The sequence below is a fragment of the Agelaius tricolor genome, unplaced genomic scaffold (assembly GCF_023055355.1).
Source record: "Agelaius tricolor isolate 1412-34295 unplaced genomic scaffold, bAgeTri1.0.p SCAF_13, whole genome shotgun sequence".
Taxonomy (NCBI): Eukaryota; Metazoa; Chordata; class Aves; order Passeriformes; family Icteridae; genus Agelaius; species Agelaius tricolor.
The window spans coordinates 7201646-7217503 of record NW_027269273.1 but is presented as its reverse complement, the minus strand read 5'-3'; the positions used below and the strand labels follow the sequence as shown (position 1 = coordinate 7217503).

Genomic DNA, 15858 nt, shown 5'->3' with positions numbered 1-15858 from the left:
AAAGAGACCTCTAAGATCGAGTTAGTGCGGAAAAATCACGCAGAGTTCACTGGGCACACACCCGCAGGGTTTTCTGTCTCAAGGTTTGGAGGACACAGGCTCTTTTACCCCGAACTCCCAGCTGCACCTTGCCCTCTTCCTTTCCCCATGGGCTGAGGTACTAGGAAGGTACAGCCTTCCCGAACCGCCTAGCACATATTGTCCCCTCGTATATGTAATTTTCCCCAAAAGTTCAGAAACTCAGGGGCCCATTTGTCTGTTCCAGAGTCAGACTGTCTGGGCTCTGTAACAAACCTGCTGCTTGAAGTTGGTAGAGACATTAAGATGCATTTCAGAGACATTAACACCCAACCCCTCACCCATGGAAGTATTTTGTACATAAGCACACATCAGGTCCAACCATAAACGAGCTCCCAGAGTAATGAGTCTTTAATCAGGTATAGAACTTCCATAGTACTTTTTTATTGTATAGTAATTCTCAGATCAATACCCAAGTTTATGAGGTTTGAGGCGGCTGTCACTCAGTGGATATCACTTTTCAGCTTCATCTTTCCACAACTACACAGGAGAGGGCTCATACAGCGATCTGCCCTAAGCAGAGCTGTTGGGCACTGACAGCACCACAAACAGAAGCAAGAAGAGACAGTGCCCAACACCCATTTTACAGCTGCAGAGGCCTCCCTGAGAGCCCTGTGCCTGGCGTGAGGCTAGTGACACCGCTGGTCCGCTCCTCCCTCCCCCTGTCCCGCACATCCCGTCACCTCCACCCGAGCCCCGGCCCCCCGTCCTGCCGGGCGGCCTTTAAGGGGCGGCCCCGCGGCCATCTTGGGCAGTGGCGCGTGCGCGGTGCGGAGCGGCAGCAGGAGCGATGGGGCCGGGACAGAACTGCGCCGTGCGGGGTATGGCTGGCTGGGAGCTGGAGGTGTGAGCTGAGCGGAGGGGCGGGGCAGGGCCGGGGGCCCAGGACCGCGGCCGGGCAGGACGGGACGGGGGGCGCCGCTCGGGGGGCGGCTGCGCCTGGCGCCCCGTACCCCGTCGGACCCCCGGGACAAGATGGCGGGCTGCCCGCCGCCGGGCCCGCGGGATGCGGCGTGTCTGGAAGCGGCCGTGGGATCCGCTCGTCAGTCAAACCCCTGCTGCGGTCAGCGAGGGGGGAACGCGCTGTGCTGGCTCGGCCTGAGGGGTCCCGCAGTCCCACCCCACTGCCGTGTGAGGGCCCGGAGCCGCCGAGCTCCGCGCCGGGCCCGTACGGGTGCTCCGGCCCTCGCAGCGGGCTCGGCCGCCAGCCGGGGTTTATCTGTAATGAGGACAGCCCGTTTCAAACACCGCTGTTTATTTTTGTCTTTCCACCTGTTTGAGTGAAAATTTCGTGAAAACCTGTAAATGTCAGAGGTTTTGTCTGGCTCTCAGTGCCCGCTACTGAGCAGTAGAGGTAACGGTGACATTTGCGCTGTGTAATGATTGACCTGAACCGCGCCTGAGGTAGCGTTGTGTGTTTTAAATGCTGTTGCACAACCGGACAGGATGAAATAGTTGGGCTGGGTGGAGGATAGAATAGACTAGAAAGATTAATCACCTAATTTTCCCTAAAAAATGAGCTTTACGTGCATGACTGGTTTCCACTTGCAAAGCTGCTCATGGTTTATGTCCTTGATTTAGCGGGCAGATGGTTTGGGTTTTTTTTGTTTTTTTTTTTTTTGAGGCGTGGGGGAGGGTGGAAGCTGCTGATACAGAGGATGGTGGCAAAGACATTAGTCTAAAATGGGCTATAGCGGTGGAAGGCTATGCTTATTAAAATAATCAAATCACTGAGGATCACTTGGTAATGACTTGCATCCAGGTTGTGTTCCCAACGGCAGCTTGATGTCATTTATAATCTTGCAAGAATTAGAACAGTTCCTAGACACTGGGAATTAAACAGTAAATCTTTGTGGAGATGGGAGAAGAATATGCACCTGAACAAACTGAAAATATCCTCATTATCTAACAAAGGAGCAGCTGATGGCACTAGTCTGGAGGGTGCTCTGTTTGGGAGGAGACAGCATTAGGTTTTTGTGATTTCTGAAGAGATTAAACTTGACCACTGCCTTGTGACTGGCAGGTTACAGTTTTTCCTCCAGCTGGCATGTGTCTCAGGCTAATGAGTATTGAAAATCATTTATTCTCCACTGAAAACTAGACCCCAGAAACTGACTGTATTTTTGTGAGATTTAATTCGTGGTATCAGTTAGGGGAGTTCATTGCTTCTGTGCATGTGTGCCCTTTGAAAAGCAGTGAGTAGCACAACTAATGCTTTTGGTCTGAGAGGTGTGGTTGTTTGCAGGTGTCACCCCACACCAACCACGGATCTGATCATGGTGACGTGCTTTTTACTGCTTATTGGTGAAATCCAGCAATCTTTTTCCCTCAGGTGGCCTCTTTACCGTACATTTTCAGTTAAATTAAACGTGCCAGTTATAATCTCAATTTTTGTGGATGCTGTGGAGTGGTAGAAATGCCTTTGTTGGCTTTGACTGCTTGACTTTTACTGTTAGGCTTTTTGTGTATCCAGTTATCTTGGATGACTCTTCAGTAAGTGAGTATCATGTGTTTCTCCATCATTGGCTTTTATTGTGGGCAGTGGCACTACTGGACTGTCATGAACAACTCTTGCACAATAATAGTCTCTTCACTGGCAACAAAATGAGGACAAAAGTGCTTGAAAGTTACAAGCACTTCTGGAGACATAAAATACAGTTTTTCATGTCAGGTGTTATTACTCTGTGACTTTTGAATAACATAAATATTTTCTAAGCAGCACAGGTTACCTGACTGTTGCCTCTTAGGGTAGTCTTGGACTAACTTTGTCAGGGTGTAGCTCTCCCCCATATTGCTGATAGCTGCTAGAATGTAAATTGATCTGGGTTCTTAAGAAGGATGGTGGTGGAGGCAAGACCACTTCACTTTCTTAGTCCATTTCTCAGTGCAGTTGGTAAATCTGTGTTTTCCTGTGCATGAAGTGCCTCAGAGCTCTCCAGCAGATTCAAAAACTCCCTCTGTAGTGTAGATCTGGAAACATCCAGAGCAATGTTCTAGATGCTTAGAGAAAGAAGAGAGGAGAAACTTTGATCAAAATCTCTTTCATCAGGATATGTCCAAAGAATACAGAAGAGAGTAAATCCCTGTCAGTGTCCTACTGCCATTCTTGTCTCTGATTTTTTTGTTTACTTCTGTGCACTGCCTGTCTCCTGGGGCTCCATTCTTTGAATTTGTTTCCTTCTTTCCATCTCTCTTGCTGTCTCTTCTCTCCTTTCTGTTTTAATTTTTCTGGAGTTGTAGCTGAAATTTTTTCCATTGCTTAGTGCTTAAAACACAAAACCAATTTTTTCTGCCTTGTTACACAGACCTGTTTTGTCTTGCCTTATAACACTGTGATTTGGTATTATACCAGAATTGGGAGTTCTTTAATAAAAACTCAAAAGTTGTTCCTATTGCTTTTTATTTTAAGAAGAAATAAAAACCCCTTGACACTCCACATCAGTGTCACTCTGTTAACAGATGCCTCATGCATGACCTTAGGAGTTTGGCAGCAAACTGTTGAATTGGCACCAGAGGTCTTTTGAAACAGTTCAGAGTATTTAAAAATAAAAGTGTTTCTTCCATTTTATGGTCAGCATTTTATAGTTAACTTAGTTAGAAAGATTAAGTGGGTGGTACAGCTTTTCCAGATCTGTGTGTGAAACAAGACAAAACTTAGTGCCTCTGAAACCCTGGAGGATGATTTATCAGAGAGTCTATTGAATAAATTAAAATATTTCTTCTAAATTTTCATTATATTTATTAAGGCAATTCTGGAATTTAAAGAATAAGACTGCTTTAAATGTTTTGATTTAACACATTATTGGTTGATATAATTTTCCATCCCAAAAGGGGAAAAGCGAAGTGGCTCCAGTGAAGCCACTACCTGAAAAAAGGCAATACAGTAGAAATTCCTCTACTATAAGAACATTCCCCTACTATAAGAAAAAATACCTGAGGCTGTTGATGTGTATCCATCTAAGCTATTGATGTATATTCAATATACATCAATATTGAATATACAATATACAAGCTATTCCTAAGCTTGTGTAAGCTATTGATGTGTGTGCACCTTACCTGTGTGTGTGAAGGATGACTGTGGCCCTTGGCAGAAGAGGCAGAGATGAGAGTTTGCTTTGTGATCTCTGCCTGCTGGGCTGGAGCTGATGTGCACAGTTATGGGGGATGGCCCCAGGGGTGTCAGAGGGATCTGGGCTGGCTGCAGATGTGCAGAGCAGCTCTTGTCAATGTGCTGCTGAATTTTAGTACAGACTTCTCTTGCTTGCAGTGAGTCACAGGAATATTAACAGTTTTTTCCTCTTCTTGTTTGCTCAGTTTTCTTGGACTTTTGCATAGGTACAAGTAAAGATCAGCTTCCTTAAGGTGCAGTACCTTAAAGGGTGCTTCAGTTACAGGAGCCACCTGTGGTCTTCATTAAAGTCACTCTTTCCCCTTGGATTTCACAAGGTCTGTGGTCTCCCTGTGCCCTTGTCACTAACTGAAAACGTAGGTGCAGGTTTGGAGCATGGGCAGTGCACTGGGAGCAGCTTGGGCAGTCCTTGCAGTTGCTGCTTCCCTGAAAGCCACACAATGAGCAGCCCTAGATCTGCTTTTGCTGTTGGAGCTGCACTGGGCATTTCCTTGGGGTCACCTCCAAGCTGTCACAGCCAGCAGGTCCCTGGGTTTGCTGAGCCCCTCCCAGCCACACCCCAGGACAGGGCTGCTGCAGTGATTTTGCTTGGGAGAGCTGCTGTCTTGGATTTAAACTGTAGTTGTCCTCTTGATTCATTTGGGCTGTTGTGCTATATTAAAGCAGATTTTCATAGAATTCTTTTTAAATTTTAATTTCCTCACTTTATCAAAGTTAATGCATTACTCTGGGGAATAAAGGGTGAGAACTCACTGGATGGATATAAAACACAGCATTCACAACATAGTCTCTGGGGCTTTTATTGTTTTAAGGAGTTGGGGGGCAGGGAAACATGCCTGTCCTAAATTCTTGCATGTTAAAGATGATTTTCTGTATCTTAATGTCACCTTACTGTTACAGGAAGGGTTTGTCATTCATTAGCAGATGAGGTCTCAGTGTATGTTGGTCTGTTCTGTGTCATTTACTAAGAAAGTGAACTCTGAAGGATCTCTGCATCTTTTGCTCCTTTAGTAAGACTCTGAAAGAGTGCCTGCCTTCTCAGATCTGACAGGGCTGCAGACACTGCACAGACCTGTCTAATTCCACATACTGCTGCAGCCAGGCACCTTTGGACCAGTTTGATGCCTATCAGTGTTAGCTGAGCAAAGAGCTTGATATGGATTTTAGGAAAGTCTGTGGGACAGGGACAGAAAACTTTGATGCTTTTAGTCCAAGCTCTCAGTGGAAATACAGCAAGTCAGATCATGGAAAGTAGCAAGAACTAATAAAGGTTTTTGTTTCTTCCTAGACATGAACATAGTGATGTCTCTTGCTCCACAGGTGCCATCTAACTTGGCATCTTACAAATCCAATTAAAACATAGAAGGACAGGAGACAGTTCTAATTTTATGAAGTTCTGCAAATGTGCTAAAAGTGAAATTCCTGTTTATTTGTCTGTAAACAGAACTTGCAGTACATGCCTATGTAGGAGTGCTGGATAGAAAGCAAAGAAAGAGCAGCCACTTGTTACTCTGAGAGGAAACAACCGGACCTGGTGCTGCAACCTGAACCTTTGAGCCAAAGTCCAGCTTATTTTCATGAAGCAGAGAGAAAACAGTAGAGCCACAAAAAAGTAGGAAAACCTCTTGCAGGAATGGACATTGTGCTAAGACAGACTGCAAAAATTTGCCCGATAAAGGGAGAAAATGTGAGGATGATGAGTTGTGGTAAGAGGATTTTTTAAATGAAAGTTGTCTTGCAGAGATTCAGGATTTAATCTAGTTAAAATAAACATGTGCTATGATTCTTAAATAGAATCTTTTTGGATCCTTGTTCTTTCTTCTATACTGCAGTAGGGATTTAATCTAAGATGGCTTTTGTTACAGGTGGTAGTATATTTAATAATTTCCCCATTGCCAAACAACTGGTTTTAGTTTTTTTAGTTACAAGATGGATTTTATTAAAAGCTACTCAGTGCCCATGCCTTTTTGGGGTTGAAACCTAGTTTTGGGTTGTTAGCAGTGACTGTTCTTTAGTGTCTTTCTTGCAACTGAAACAAACACAGGTTTTTGCTGCTACACCTAGTTTAATATGCTGAACTTTGAAATAATGTACTACTGATGGTAATATCAGGGTTTGCTAAGTAGAAAAGTTAAAAACAAAACCAAACCATGAAAACTCTGCCAGGTTAATTCTCACCCTTGTGTAGAAAGGATTTGGGTGAAGTAGAACTCTGATCAATAGAAAAGAGCTTGACTTGGTGACTGTCAAAGGAAAATACTCTTTTAAGGTAGAGAATTCCTACTACAGAATAAAAAGATCTGTTGGAAAGTAAAGAGGTGTTGCTGCAAGTATGAAAACATTTACTGCTGAGTAGTTTTAATAGAATGTTGGGGTCAAAACCTGACAGTCTCTTGTTTTTTCTTCTTTTATTCTAGCTGAATGGGTTGCTGCAGTCTCCATAGCTGCTGGAGCAGCTGCTCTTGGATATCTAGCTTACAAAACACTTCTTTGTAAAGACAAATCCTCCAAAGCAATGGTGAATCCCCATATCCAGAAGGATAACCCCAAGGTAGTCCATGCCTTTGATATGGAAGATCTGGGAGACAAGGCTGTGTACTGTCGTTGTTGGAGGTCTAAGAAGGTAAGAGAAGAGGGAATGGGTCCAGTGTTGTTCATGTTGATTGTTCATAAATTATTAAATTTTCAGCAAAACTATTTTAAAACTGCTTTATTTAGAGCAAACTAACCTCTATTCATCTAAACAGTTCTGCACAGAGATGCAGCAATAGTCCAATCTATAGAATGATGCACATTTGTTCTGATGCTCAGAGTAAAGCCTGCAGATCAGTGCTAATAGTGGACAAAATGTTTCTGTAGCTCTGAAGAAGGTATCTTGAAAAGAGAGCAACTGTCTGGAGCATGATCATGAGTGAGAGATACCATTTTGTGTGCTACCTTGCTCATACTGAGGCTTATCCAAAACCTTTGGCCTGTTGGCAGTAGGAGCTCAGGAAACAGAGTCTGTGAGGATCCTTAACACCTCTTTTTGGAGAAAGTTGGAAGCTTAGTCAGAAAGTACTTGCTAGTAGTACATGGTGTATGCCAGTGAAATCACAGTGGCATGCTTTAAGCTTCTATTTTTGAGCAATTTTGAGCTTCTATTTTTGAGCAATTAAAAGCAAGCTGGCCTAAATATTGGTGCAGCTTGCTTGCATTTGAAGTTGGGTTGCTTCAATTGCCTTAACCTAGTGATAACTGAGCCTCTCAATAACAGTACCTCAGATTTCAATCTGATCTCAGGGGTGTGTGACACCTGAGATGTATATACTTTATCTATAAAGGTAGTTCTGGGATCTGTAATGAGAGAAAGCAGATTGCATGGTTAATCCTGTCCATCTACCACTGGTGCACATTTAAAAGCTTTTTTAGGAGGTGCCAGTGTGTGGAGTCTGAAATAATGCAGACCTTCAGAGCCAGACAACTGCCTTGGAATTTAGCTCTCTCTCCTCCAAGGAGATGAATACTCAACTTCTCAAGCCTTAGACATGGGTCTCATCAGGCCAAACTCAGCAATTTCCAGATGCTGTAACTTTAGGTTCTTGCTCTTGTCAGATCTGACTTCATTACCTTGCAGGTAACTCAGGAGCTTACACATTTGTACCTGAATTGTGTTTTACAGTGTAACTGCTAAGGATTAAACAGCATTATTATTTGATGCTGAAATAGTTTTGTGGATGTGGCCTTGTCTTCTTTATTCTTTCTGGAGTCTGAACTGAAAAAGCCCTACTTGAACCCTGGTGTTTGTGCTTTCTGCTTCCTATTCAGTCTTGTAAACAGAAATGGAAGATAGTGTCTGATTCTGCTGGCTGCATGGCAGCTCCTGCCAATTGTTTGCTATTGTTTGATGTTACCCTTCTTTTGGTGTGAAAGAAGAACCTTAAGAAGTATGTTTTGGCATATGTTTAAGGGATATTGACAGTTCAGGAACATATTGCCCTACTGAGTTAGAAACAAAGTAGATGAGGATATAATGAGTGCATTCTTAGAATTCTGATCTGAAAGGTCTTGTAAAGGCATTTAGGAGGTGAGTGGAAATTTTGGAAGGTATTTATTTCCTTTTACTGCTGTTTCATGGTCAGTATTTTAGTCAACATGTTCCACCTCAAAGCCTGTGGTTTCCAGTTTTGTTGCCTTTCTCTTGCCTTCATGGGCTGACCTTGCAGCATGGGTTGCATAACCTTTAATAGGGTTTGTGTGCTTCTCATATTTGTTATTGTGAAACAGTAATAAAGTACACCATTCTTACTTGCTTGTCATAGTTGGAAGTTGTCAGCTAGCCTTATCTGGCTTTCACAGTTCTCAAACTGTTTAAATTTTTAATTCTATGTGTCAGAATGTGGAATGTGTGTGCTTTCAATGCAGGAAATTACAGTTACTTCAAATGCATTAGGTACCTGTCATGTTTTTGTTAAAGGTGCATCTGAAGGCTACAAGAAATGTCCTTTTGTGTTACTCTCTGCACTTCTGCTGAGATTCAGGCTCACCTGTGGCATGGGGCTGTTGGTAGAAGCAGGAGCATTAGGAGCCACAGGATGTTTCTGTTGCACTGATGGTGTGCATGCACTTAGAGCTGACCCCACAGGGTGCTCCTCCTCTACATGGAATAACAAAGCAGTTGGACTACACCAGAGTATTTTAGAGTAACTACACCAGAGTATTTTAGAGTAACTCTTGAAAAAAGAGCAGTTGTTTTTGTTTAGGTTTCTTTTCTGAAAAAGTATATTTAAAATGCTTTTGTGCTGGCCAAAGTCTTTGTGTAATGTATGTGTTTTTAAAAACCAAACATGGTATATTGAAATAAGTTTGTCTTGGCATGTAATTATCTGTTAATAATAAATGGGTGGTTCTTTAAATGACCCTTTTCTAGTCAGTTTTGTGCTCTGCAGGCACTTCATAGTTGTCCAGTTTAGTGAACAAACCTAGTGCTCAAACTAACCAATATAGAGACAAGAGTTTTGTCTTTTAAGTTGTAATTAAAGTTAGAACACTTGTTTTCTTACTTGTCTTCATTTTTAGGTTTGAGCTGGGGGAGTGGGACATTTGCTGTCTTTTTACAATGACATGCAGCTTCTGTGTCTTCCAGAGAAGTATTAGTCCCCAGGTTGTGGGCTGAGGAATACTGCTGCAGACTATCAGCAGAAATAGTGACAGAGAATCCACACATGTTCAGTGTCAAGGGCAATCAGCTGAGCTGTCCAGATCACTGTACAATTCCCCTGGGGTGTGAGCTGTGACCACTATTGCTGCTAGCCTGCTTTATTTTTCATCAGGGATGAACACATTGTGTCAGGCCCAATATCCTTCTCTGCAGAGTCTGGTCTTTGAGGAGACCAAGTGAGTGCTCTGCCAAAGATGTTTGGTTGGTGTTTGTCCCTGAGAAGTTCAAGTGCAGTGTCACAGCCCCTGGGAGCCAGAGTTGTGAGAGCAGCTGACCAGCAGAATGAGTGCAGAGCAGGCACTGTTGGTAGCTGTTAAAGATGGCTCCATGCTCTCTGAACCTAGCAGTCCCACCATTTTTGTTGCTTGAAAACTTGGAAGTGATGATGTTGTAGCTGGACTTTGGGCTGCCTCCTTGGAGCTTGTGAGATGTTCATGTCTGATGGAAGCTGTGCCATTGCATCTGTGAATACCAGTGGATTGTGGGGTTAAATGGGAAAACAACTGGCCCAGGAACATCTGTTGAAAGCTGCTCAATGTCCCAGTAACTTACATTCCTGTTGGCTGAGATTTTGTCAAGTGTCTGTCACTACTTTTTCATTGAGTCACAAATGACTGATGGGATGGGAAGATTTCTCCATGAATCAGCTTACATGAGCATTCTCTGAATTCAAGGTTTCTTTATTCAGAAATATTGCATGCCATTTTTAGCCTAGGTTTTGACATTTCATTACTGTGAAAAGCCAGAAGAAACCCCTACCCCTCATCTCTCTCCTTCCCTCCCAGTACTATCCTACAGACAAGGTGGTGTTATTTTTAAAGCTCTGTGTATTGTTTCATTGTATTGGTTTTTTGCAGTACTTGGAAATCTTTTATTCTAATGAAGCATGGGTGGTAGGGTATTCATGTTTTTCAAAGGCTGTGACTGAAGCAGGAACATGGAGCTCAGTGGAACGTTGAGTACTGACTGTGATGGTACTGCAGGAGAATGGAACTGTTGCAGAGGCAAAAACTGAGTAATGCCCAACTTTCAGCCCCATTACTTCTAAGCAAACAAAATTGTAACTGAACAAAATACCAGTGTGTGATTTCTGTGATCATCTCCAGAGTTTCCTGTGCAGAGGGGGTGTAGCCCTGAAAATGCATCCTTGAGAAGTGATGGGATCCAGCCTTGCTCGTACTGCCTCACAGAATGTCTTACAGCTCTTCATGTGATAAGAGCTTCCCAGGAGCAGTAGTTATCACTTCTCTGGGAGCTGGGCAGTTAGAGCTGGCTCAAGGAGTCCCTGTAATTCTTGCTCTGACCAGCCTGTTCTAGGGTGGGGTTTGTTTGGGGTTTTCTAATGGAACAAATATTTCTTCAATTTACTTTCAACTGATGTGTCTCTTAAGGACAGCACTGAGGAAGCTTAGGGCAAGGTTGAGAGTAAGATACTCCAGGTAGGTCACAGCTGAAGGTCTGTTCAGGCTGTAGTTTTCTCCTGCTCACCTGAGGCAGGAACACCAAAGGGTGGAGTTTGGTGGCTGCTGTTTCAGAGCAAGCCTCTTGTCTGCTCTGCACTAATAAGGATAAAGCAGCATTCAGCCAAAACTCAGGGAGACCTGAGATGCTGGCATAAAAGTTGTGGTCTGTGGTTTCAGTGGATTTAATGAGAAGATGCCTAATAAACCTCAGCCTAGGTTCTCAGTTCTAACTCTGGATGTACTTTAGATGTGTTTATTTTTTGTTTTTTCAGTTCCCACTGTGTGATGGCTCTCACACAAAGCACAACGAGGAAACTGGTGACAACGTTGGGCCTCTGATCATCAAGAGGAAGGAAGCGTAGAGTGGACACTAGAAGCTACAGAATCAATGTCTGACAAATCCTCTGTTCTCTTGTAATTGGGGGGGAAAATCCACAAATTCTTTGTCATATCACTGAAGACTTCCCATTTAGTATATACATCAGGCTTCAGCATGTATATTTTCTCTGGTACTTGTTGTCTTTCAATCACTACAATGCATAATTTACTAAGTAGTCATTGTTTAAATTTTTTGTCCTGTAAAATGTGTGTACCCTCTCACTAGTGTGAAACTAAAATGAGGCACAGAATGTACTTCATCAGGAAATAGGTATTAAATTATTTTCCAATACATGTGTATCAAAAGATAGATGATAAAATCCTGGAGAGGTTCAGAGGTAGATAGATATCCATGTAAAAGGCAGTGGCAGGGAAGAAATCACAGTGCCATCATAATCTCTGATTGTGCTGCATTTTCTGCAGGTGTCACATTTGTCCTATTACACTACAGTGCTCTATGGCTTCTGTAAAAGAACAAATTCCACTTGCTAGCTATGAACAGAGAACAGAAAAGGCTGAAAGATGGGGCTAGAGGGCAACTTTACCTTGGATTTACAGCAGCATTGAAACTGGACCCTACTTCAATTTGGTATCAAGAAAACACTATCCAAACTGCAGACCTGTATTTAGAGTAGGATTAGGGAAATAGTCTCTAGAGATTTCTTAATAGATGAATGAAATGACACCAAGTGCTCCAAGAGTGATGGGTGGGGGGGTGGCAGGGTTGCTGTTAGAGAAAGCCTTAGTTTCACTTGCATTCTTTCAGTGAAGCCAACTTCCCCAGACACAGGATGCTTCTGTGGGGTGGCTCTGCTGATTAATTCCAGAAGCTAAAATAAAAACTAAAACCCCCACCTGACATCACCATCTGCTTCACCATTGCACTGGCTGGTTCTGGAAAGCTTTTCCCACTGAGAAGGGAGGAGGCATACCTTTCTTAATATGTGGCCTTAGGCTCTATGTGTCTTAACTCCTGCCTCCCTGGGCTGCTAATGTGGTTCAGCTGATTTTACCAAAAAACCTGGCATGGATGAGGAAAGGCTTTGAAAACAGATAGAAACAAGAAGGGAGGGAAGGATGAGACAGAGGGAGCTCTTACCGTCCTTACCCATGGCACTTGTCTTGTTTGGCATGGTTGCATCAGTGCCTGTCACATTGGTTTCCTTAAATAGCTTTGATTTGTTAACATGCATGTAAGTACAAAGCAAAACCCAAAGAGTGGGGCAGCAGGGGGCAGTTTTGTACTAAACCCAGCCCATGAGTGTAACTGTGGCCTGCATAAGATTGAGCTCTGAATGTCCTCGGACAGAAACTACCTCAGGGCTACATCAAAGGCCTTGTTAGGAAGCTGACATTTTAGCCTGAACCCTTAAGGATTCTTCAGATGATCAGGGCAGGAGAGTTCTGTTTGTTTCATTTTTTTAGGGGTGGTTGGTACAACTCGTTAAAACTGAAGATGTTCTGCATAGTTTCTCTGTGAGGCTTTCAGAGGCTGAGGTCTTGGCCAACTGGTCTGGATTTGGGCAGAAGCCCAGAATGTAAAGAAGGTGGCACAGGTAGAGAAAGGTGGAGTGTCAGAGTAAGAGCACTACTGTCCAAGAGACCTCTTGACCTGAAAGAAGTTGCAGCCAAATGTGTTAGTTTGTCTTTTCTGTCTCAGTGTAAAGACTTGATATTTTTTACTTTGCTGATTACTAATAGATATGGAAAGTTGTTTTAACCTTAAATTATCAAATACATTTTATCCAAAGCAAAGTAACTTCTGTATTATTAGAATATGACAGTGGATATTTCTGTATTTTTGTCAAATACACATTTGAGCTCATCTTAATCTCAAGGTTGTAAAGTCTGTGTTCTCATGGCTATGCTCTTTCTTTCAGTAGAGCTGTACAGTGCTGCTGTAGTCATGAACCTGTGTGTGGAGTGGATTTTCCTTCTGAGACTCCCTTTCCTGTCAACATCAAAGCCTGGCTGCTCCTGAAGGAATAGAAATTCAGTGTTAATGGTCTGAGAAATGAAGTCCTGAGGTTTCAGATAAGTCTCCTGAGTCATAAAACTATTTGGTGGAGTTTGCCAATAAAATATTTCCGGGAGTTTGGGCGTCAGGGAAGTGGGCCCTGTGGGAAGTTTTTATGCCTGAGAAGCACAGTCTCTGTTGATTTACATCCTGGTGACTTTTGTTTTGGAGAAGTGTTGCATTTCTGAATGTTGGTTTGAGTGTTCAGATCTTAATTAGAGGCACATACAATTCCTGTACTGTACCTTATTTATGCAAGCTGTTCAAATGTGATGATGAGAAGAGAGTCTTGGATTTGAGGAAACAAACTTAACCAAGCAGTCTCAATGAGCATCACAGAGAACACTTCATTTTTTCTCTTAGTACCATAACAGGTACTAAGGTACCATAATAGGCACTACATTCTAATGGCCAGAGTGCTTGACTGTTCCAGTGTTTTCCTCAGTCGTGTTCTTTAGTGCTTTCTTCAAATAATCTCCAGAGTATGAAGTGCATTGGTTACATTTCTACCAGTTTTAACCATAAATTGAACCACATGATTCAAATGTGCAATTTTGACCTCAGATTGAAAATCCTAATAGAAATCCTTCAAAAATTAAAGCAGAGAAAAATCCCTGCTGCAGAGTTAAAACTATTTTTGCTTCTCATTATTTTCAGCTTGCAAGTGTTTGTTGGGAAGGTCAGGCAATTAAAGTACTGATTCTTGAGTAATTGAGTGTGACTCATTGAAATAGTGTGAATGTCAGGTATTTGAGTGCTTCTGCAGTCAGGATCTTTGAGGGAGAGAGGTTGTCAGTTACAGGTATTTCCTGCAGGTTTCATTGGAGCACTCAGTCTGCAGGCTGAGGGAGCAGTGGAGCCAGCAGCCAGCACTGCAGCTGTGCTCTCCACTGGATGGAAACAGAGGCCACGTGTTGTGGTTTGACCCTGGCCAAATGCCAGGCATCCACAAAAGCCATTCACTCACCCTCTCTTGCTCTCAACTGGGCAGAGGAGAGGGAAAAAAAATGAATGAAAGGCTCATGAGTTGAGATGAGGACTGGGAAAAAACACAATATGGGCAAAACAGGTTGAAATTTAAAGGTATAAAGTAAATTTATGATTAACAGAGTCAGAGGAGGATAATGAGAAGTGAAATAAGCCTTTAAAACACTGTTGGTTTTTTTTTTTCCCAGCCCCTCCCTCCTTCCCATTGACAGTGGAGGGAGACAGGGCATGGGGGTTTTGGTCAGTTTGTCACTGGACATCATCTTCTTTGTGCTCAGGGAGAGGAGCATTTCCTCTGCTGTGCTGTGGGGTCGCTCCCATGGGAGACAGTTCCAGACAGAACTGGAACTGTCTCTGTGGATTTCTCTAGTGTGGCTCTCATCTCATGAGCAGCAGTCTTGCCAGAACTGCTGCAGCATGAGTCCATCCCACGGGCAAAGTCTTCCCAAAACTGCTGTGATGTGGGTCACTGGTCCATGGGGTGCAGTTCTCTAAGAACAGGCTGCTTTAGTTGGGAAGCAAGGGCCCTCAATCTCTGGAAGCAGGAGCCCTCTGTCTCCATTCAGGTCTCCCACTAGATCACAGCTTTCTCTGGCATCCACTTCTCCCACAGGCTGTGAGTGGATCTCTGCATCCCCCATGGGCTGCAGGGGTGCAGCTGCTCACCACAGTCCTCACCACGGCTTGCAGAGCAATCTCTGCTCTGGTGCTTGGAGCACCTCCTCCCCCTTTTTCCACTGACCTTGGTGCCACCATGTTATCTCCCTTACATGTCCTCACTCCCTCTTCTCTGACTAGAAGAAAAACTTTTGCCTGTACTATTGCCAACAAGTTCCAATTCAAAGATTACTGCAAGATCCTCCAGCACTGAGAAGTTGAGCTTGTCTGGGTTCCATCGCTCGCTGTGTTTCTGCTGTCGGCCCCACGGTGCTGAGCAGACAGTGCCAGCGCTGGGGCTGTTCAGTGCCTCTTGGCAGGCAGGGCTGGGAAAGAGAGGCCACTGCCACCCCTGGCCCTCTGCCACCCACCCCTCCTGCCATCCCTGCACCCCTGCCACCCGTGCCCCTCGTGCCCACGGCGTGGCTGGCTGGGGGTGCCCAGGGAGGCAGGGCTCACTGCAGGCCATGCTGAGATGGCAGCGGCTGCAGCACGTTGCACACTGCGCTGGGATAGCCCTGGTGGTGATGCCTCACCACCCCTGGAAAAAAACTCTGTGTGCTGTTTTGATTTTCTTTTTAAATAGGTCATCACAGAGGCACTTCCACCTCTAACTGGGCCAGCAGCATTTCCATCTTCAGAGCCATCAGAGATTGGCTCTGTTGGACATGGTGAATGCTTCTAGCAGTTTCTCACAGAAACCACTTCTGTGGCCCTCCTCACTACCAGAAGAGCAGTCCGTGCCAATTCAACACACCGAGCAATGGTGCCTCCATCAGCACTGGTCTAGGGGCTTTCTCCACAGCTGTGGATTTAAGGGGTTTCAGCCTGAGCCCAGGCAGCTGGAAGTGCTGCATAAATACGTTAGCAACTAAACAGCGTTTCATGCCCAGAGCCTTCTGGACTTTGAGTCCAGAAGTTGTACTGCCAGTTCCCTGACAGCAAGCCT

The 15858-nt window shown here is 44.0% G+C and overlaps 1 protein-coding gene across 4 annotated transcripts; it reads left to right on the top strand.

Moving 5' to 3' along the window:
- The first annotated feature begins 745 nt into the window (after nt 1-745).
- Nucleotides 746-13976, top strand: CISD1 (CDGSH iron sulfur domain 1). 4 transcript variants are annotated; one of them, XM_071438588.1, is made up of 4 exons: nt 5689-5913; nt 6625-6830; nt 11143-11260; nt 13129-13976. In XM_071438588.1, exons 1-3 carry the CDS (start codon nt 5841-5843, stop codon nt 11230-11232), a joined length of 369 nt encoding a protein of 122 aa, XP_071294689.1. In that variant the 5' UTR covers nt 5689-5840; the 3' UTR covers nt 11233-11260; nt 13129-13976. The 4 variants fall into 4 exon arrangements, with proteins under 4 accessions (XP_071294690.1, XP_071294689.1, XP_071294688.1 ...); XM_071438587.1 differs by having other exon boundaries at nt 5690-5913; nt 13132-13976; XM_071438589.1 differs by lacking the exons at nt 5689-5913; nt 13129-13976 and adding an exon at nt 746-899 and having other exon boundaries at nt 11143-13079.
- The last annotated feature ends 1882 nt before the right edge of the window (nt 13977-15858 follow it).

What these genes read in the sequence shown, in the direction of transcription:
- CISD1 (XM_071438588.1), top strand. Translation starts at nt 5,841, where the DNA reads ATGGACATTGTGCTAAGACAGACTGCAAAAATTTGCCCGATAAAGGGA. An exon ending in TGTGAGGATGATGAGTTGTG is followed by an intron (nt 5,914 to 6,624) that starts GTAAGAGGATTT and finishes CTTTTATTCTAG; the next exon opens with CTGAATGGGTTGCTGCAGTC. An exon ending in GTTGTTGGAGGTCTAAGAAG is followed by an intron (nt 6,831 to 11,142) that starts GTAAGAGAAGAG and finishes TTGTTTTTTCAG; the next exon opens with TTCCCACTGTGTGATGGCTC.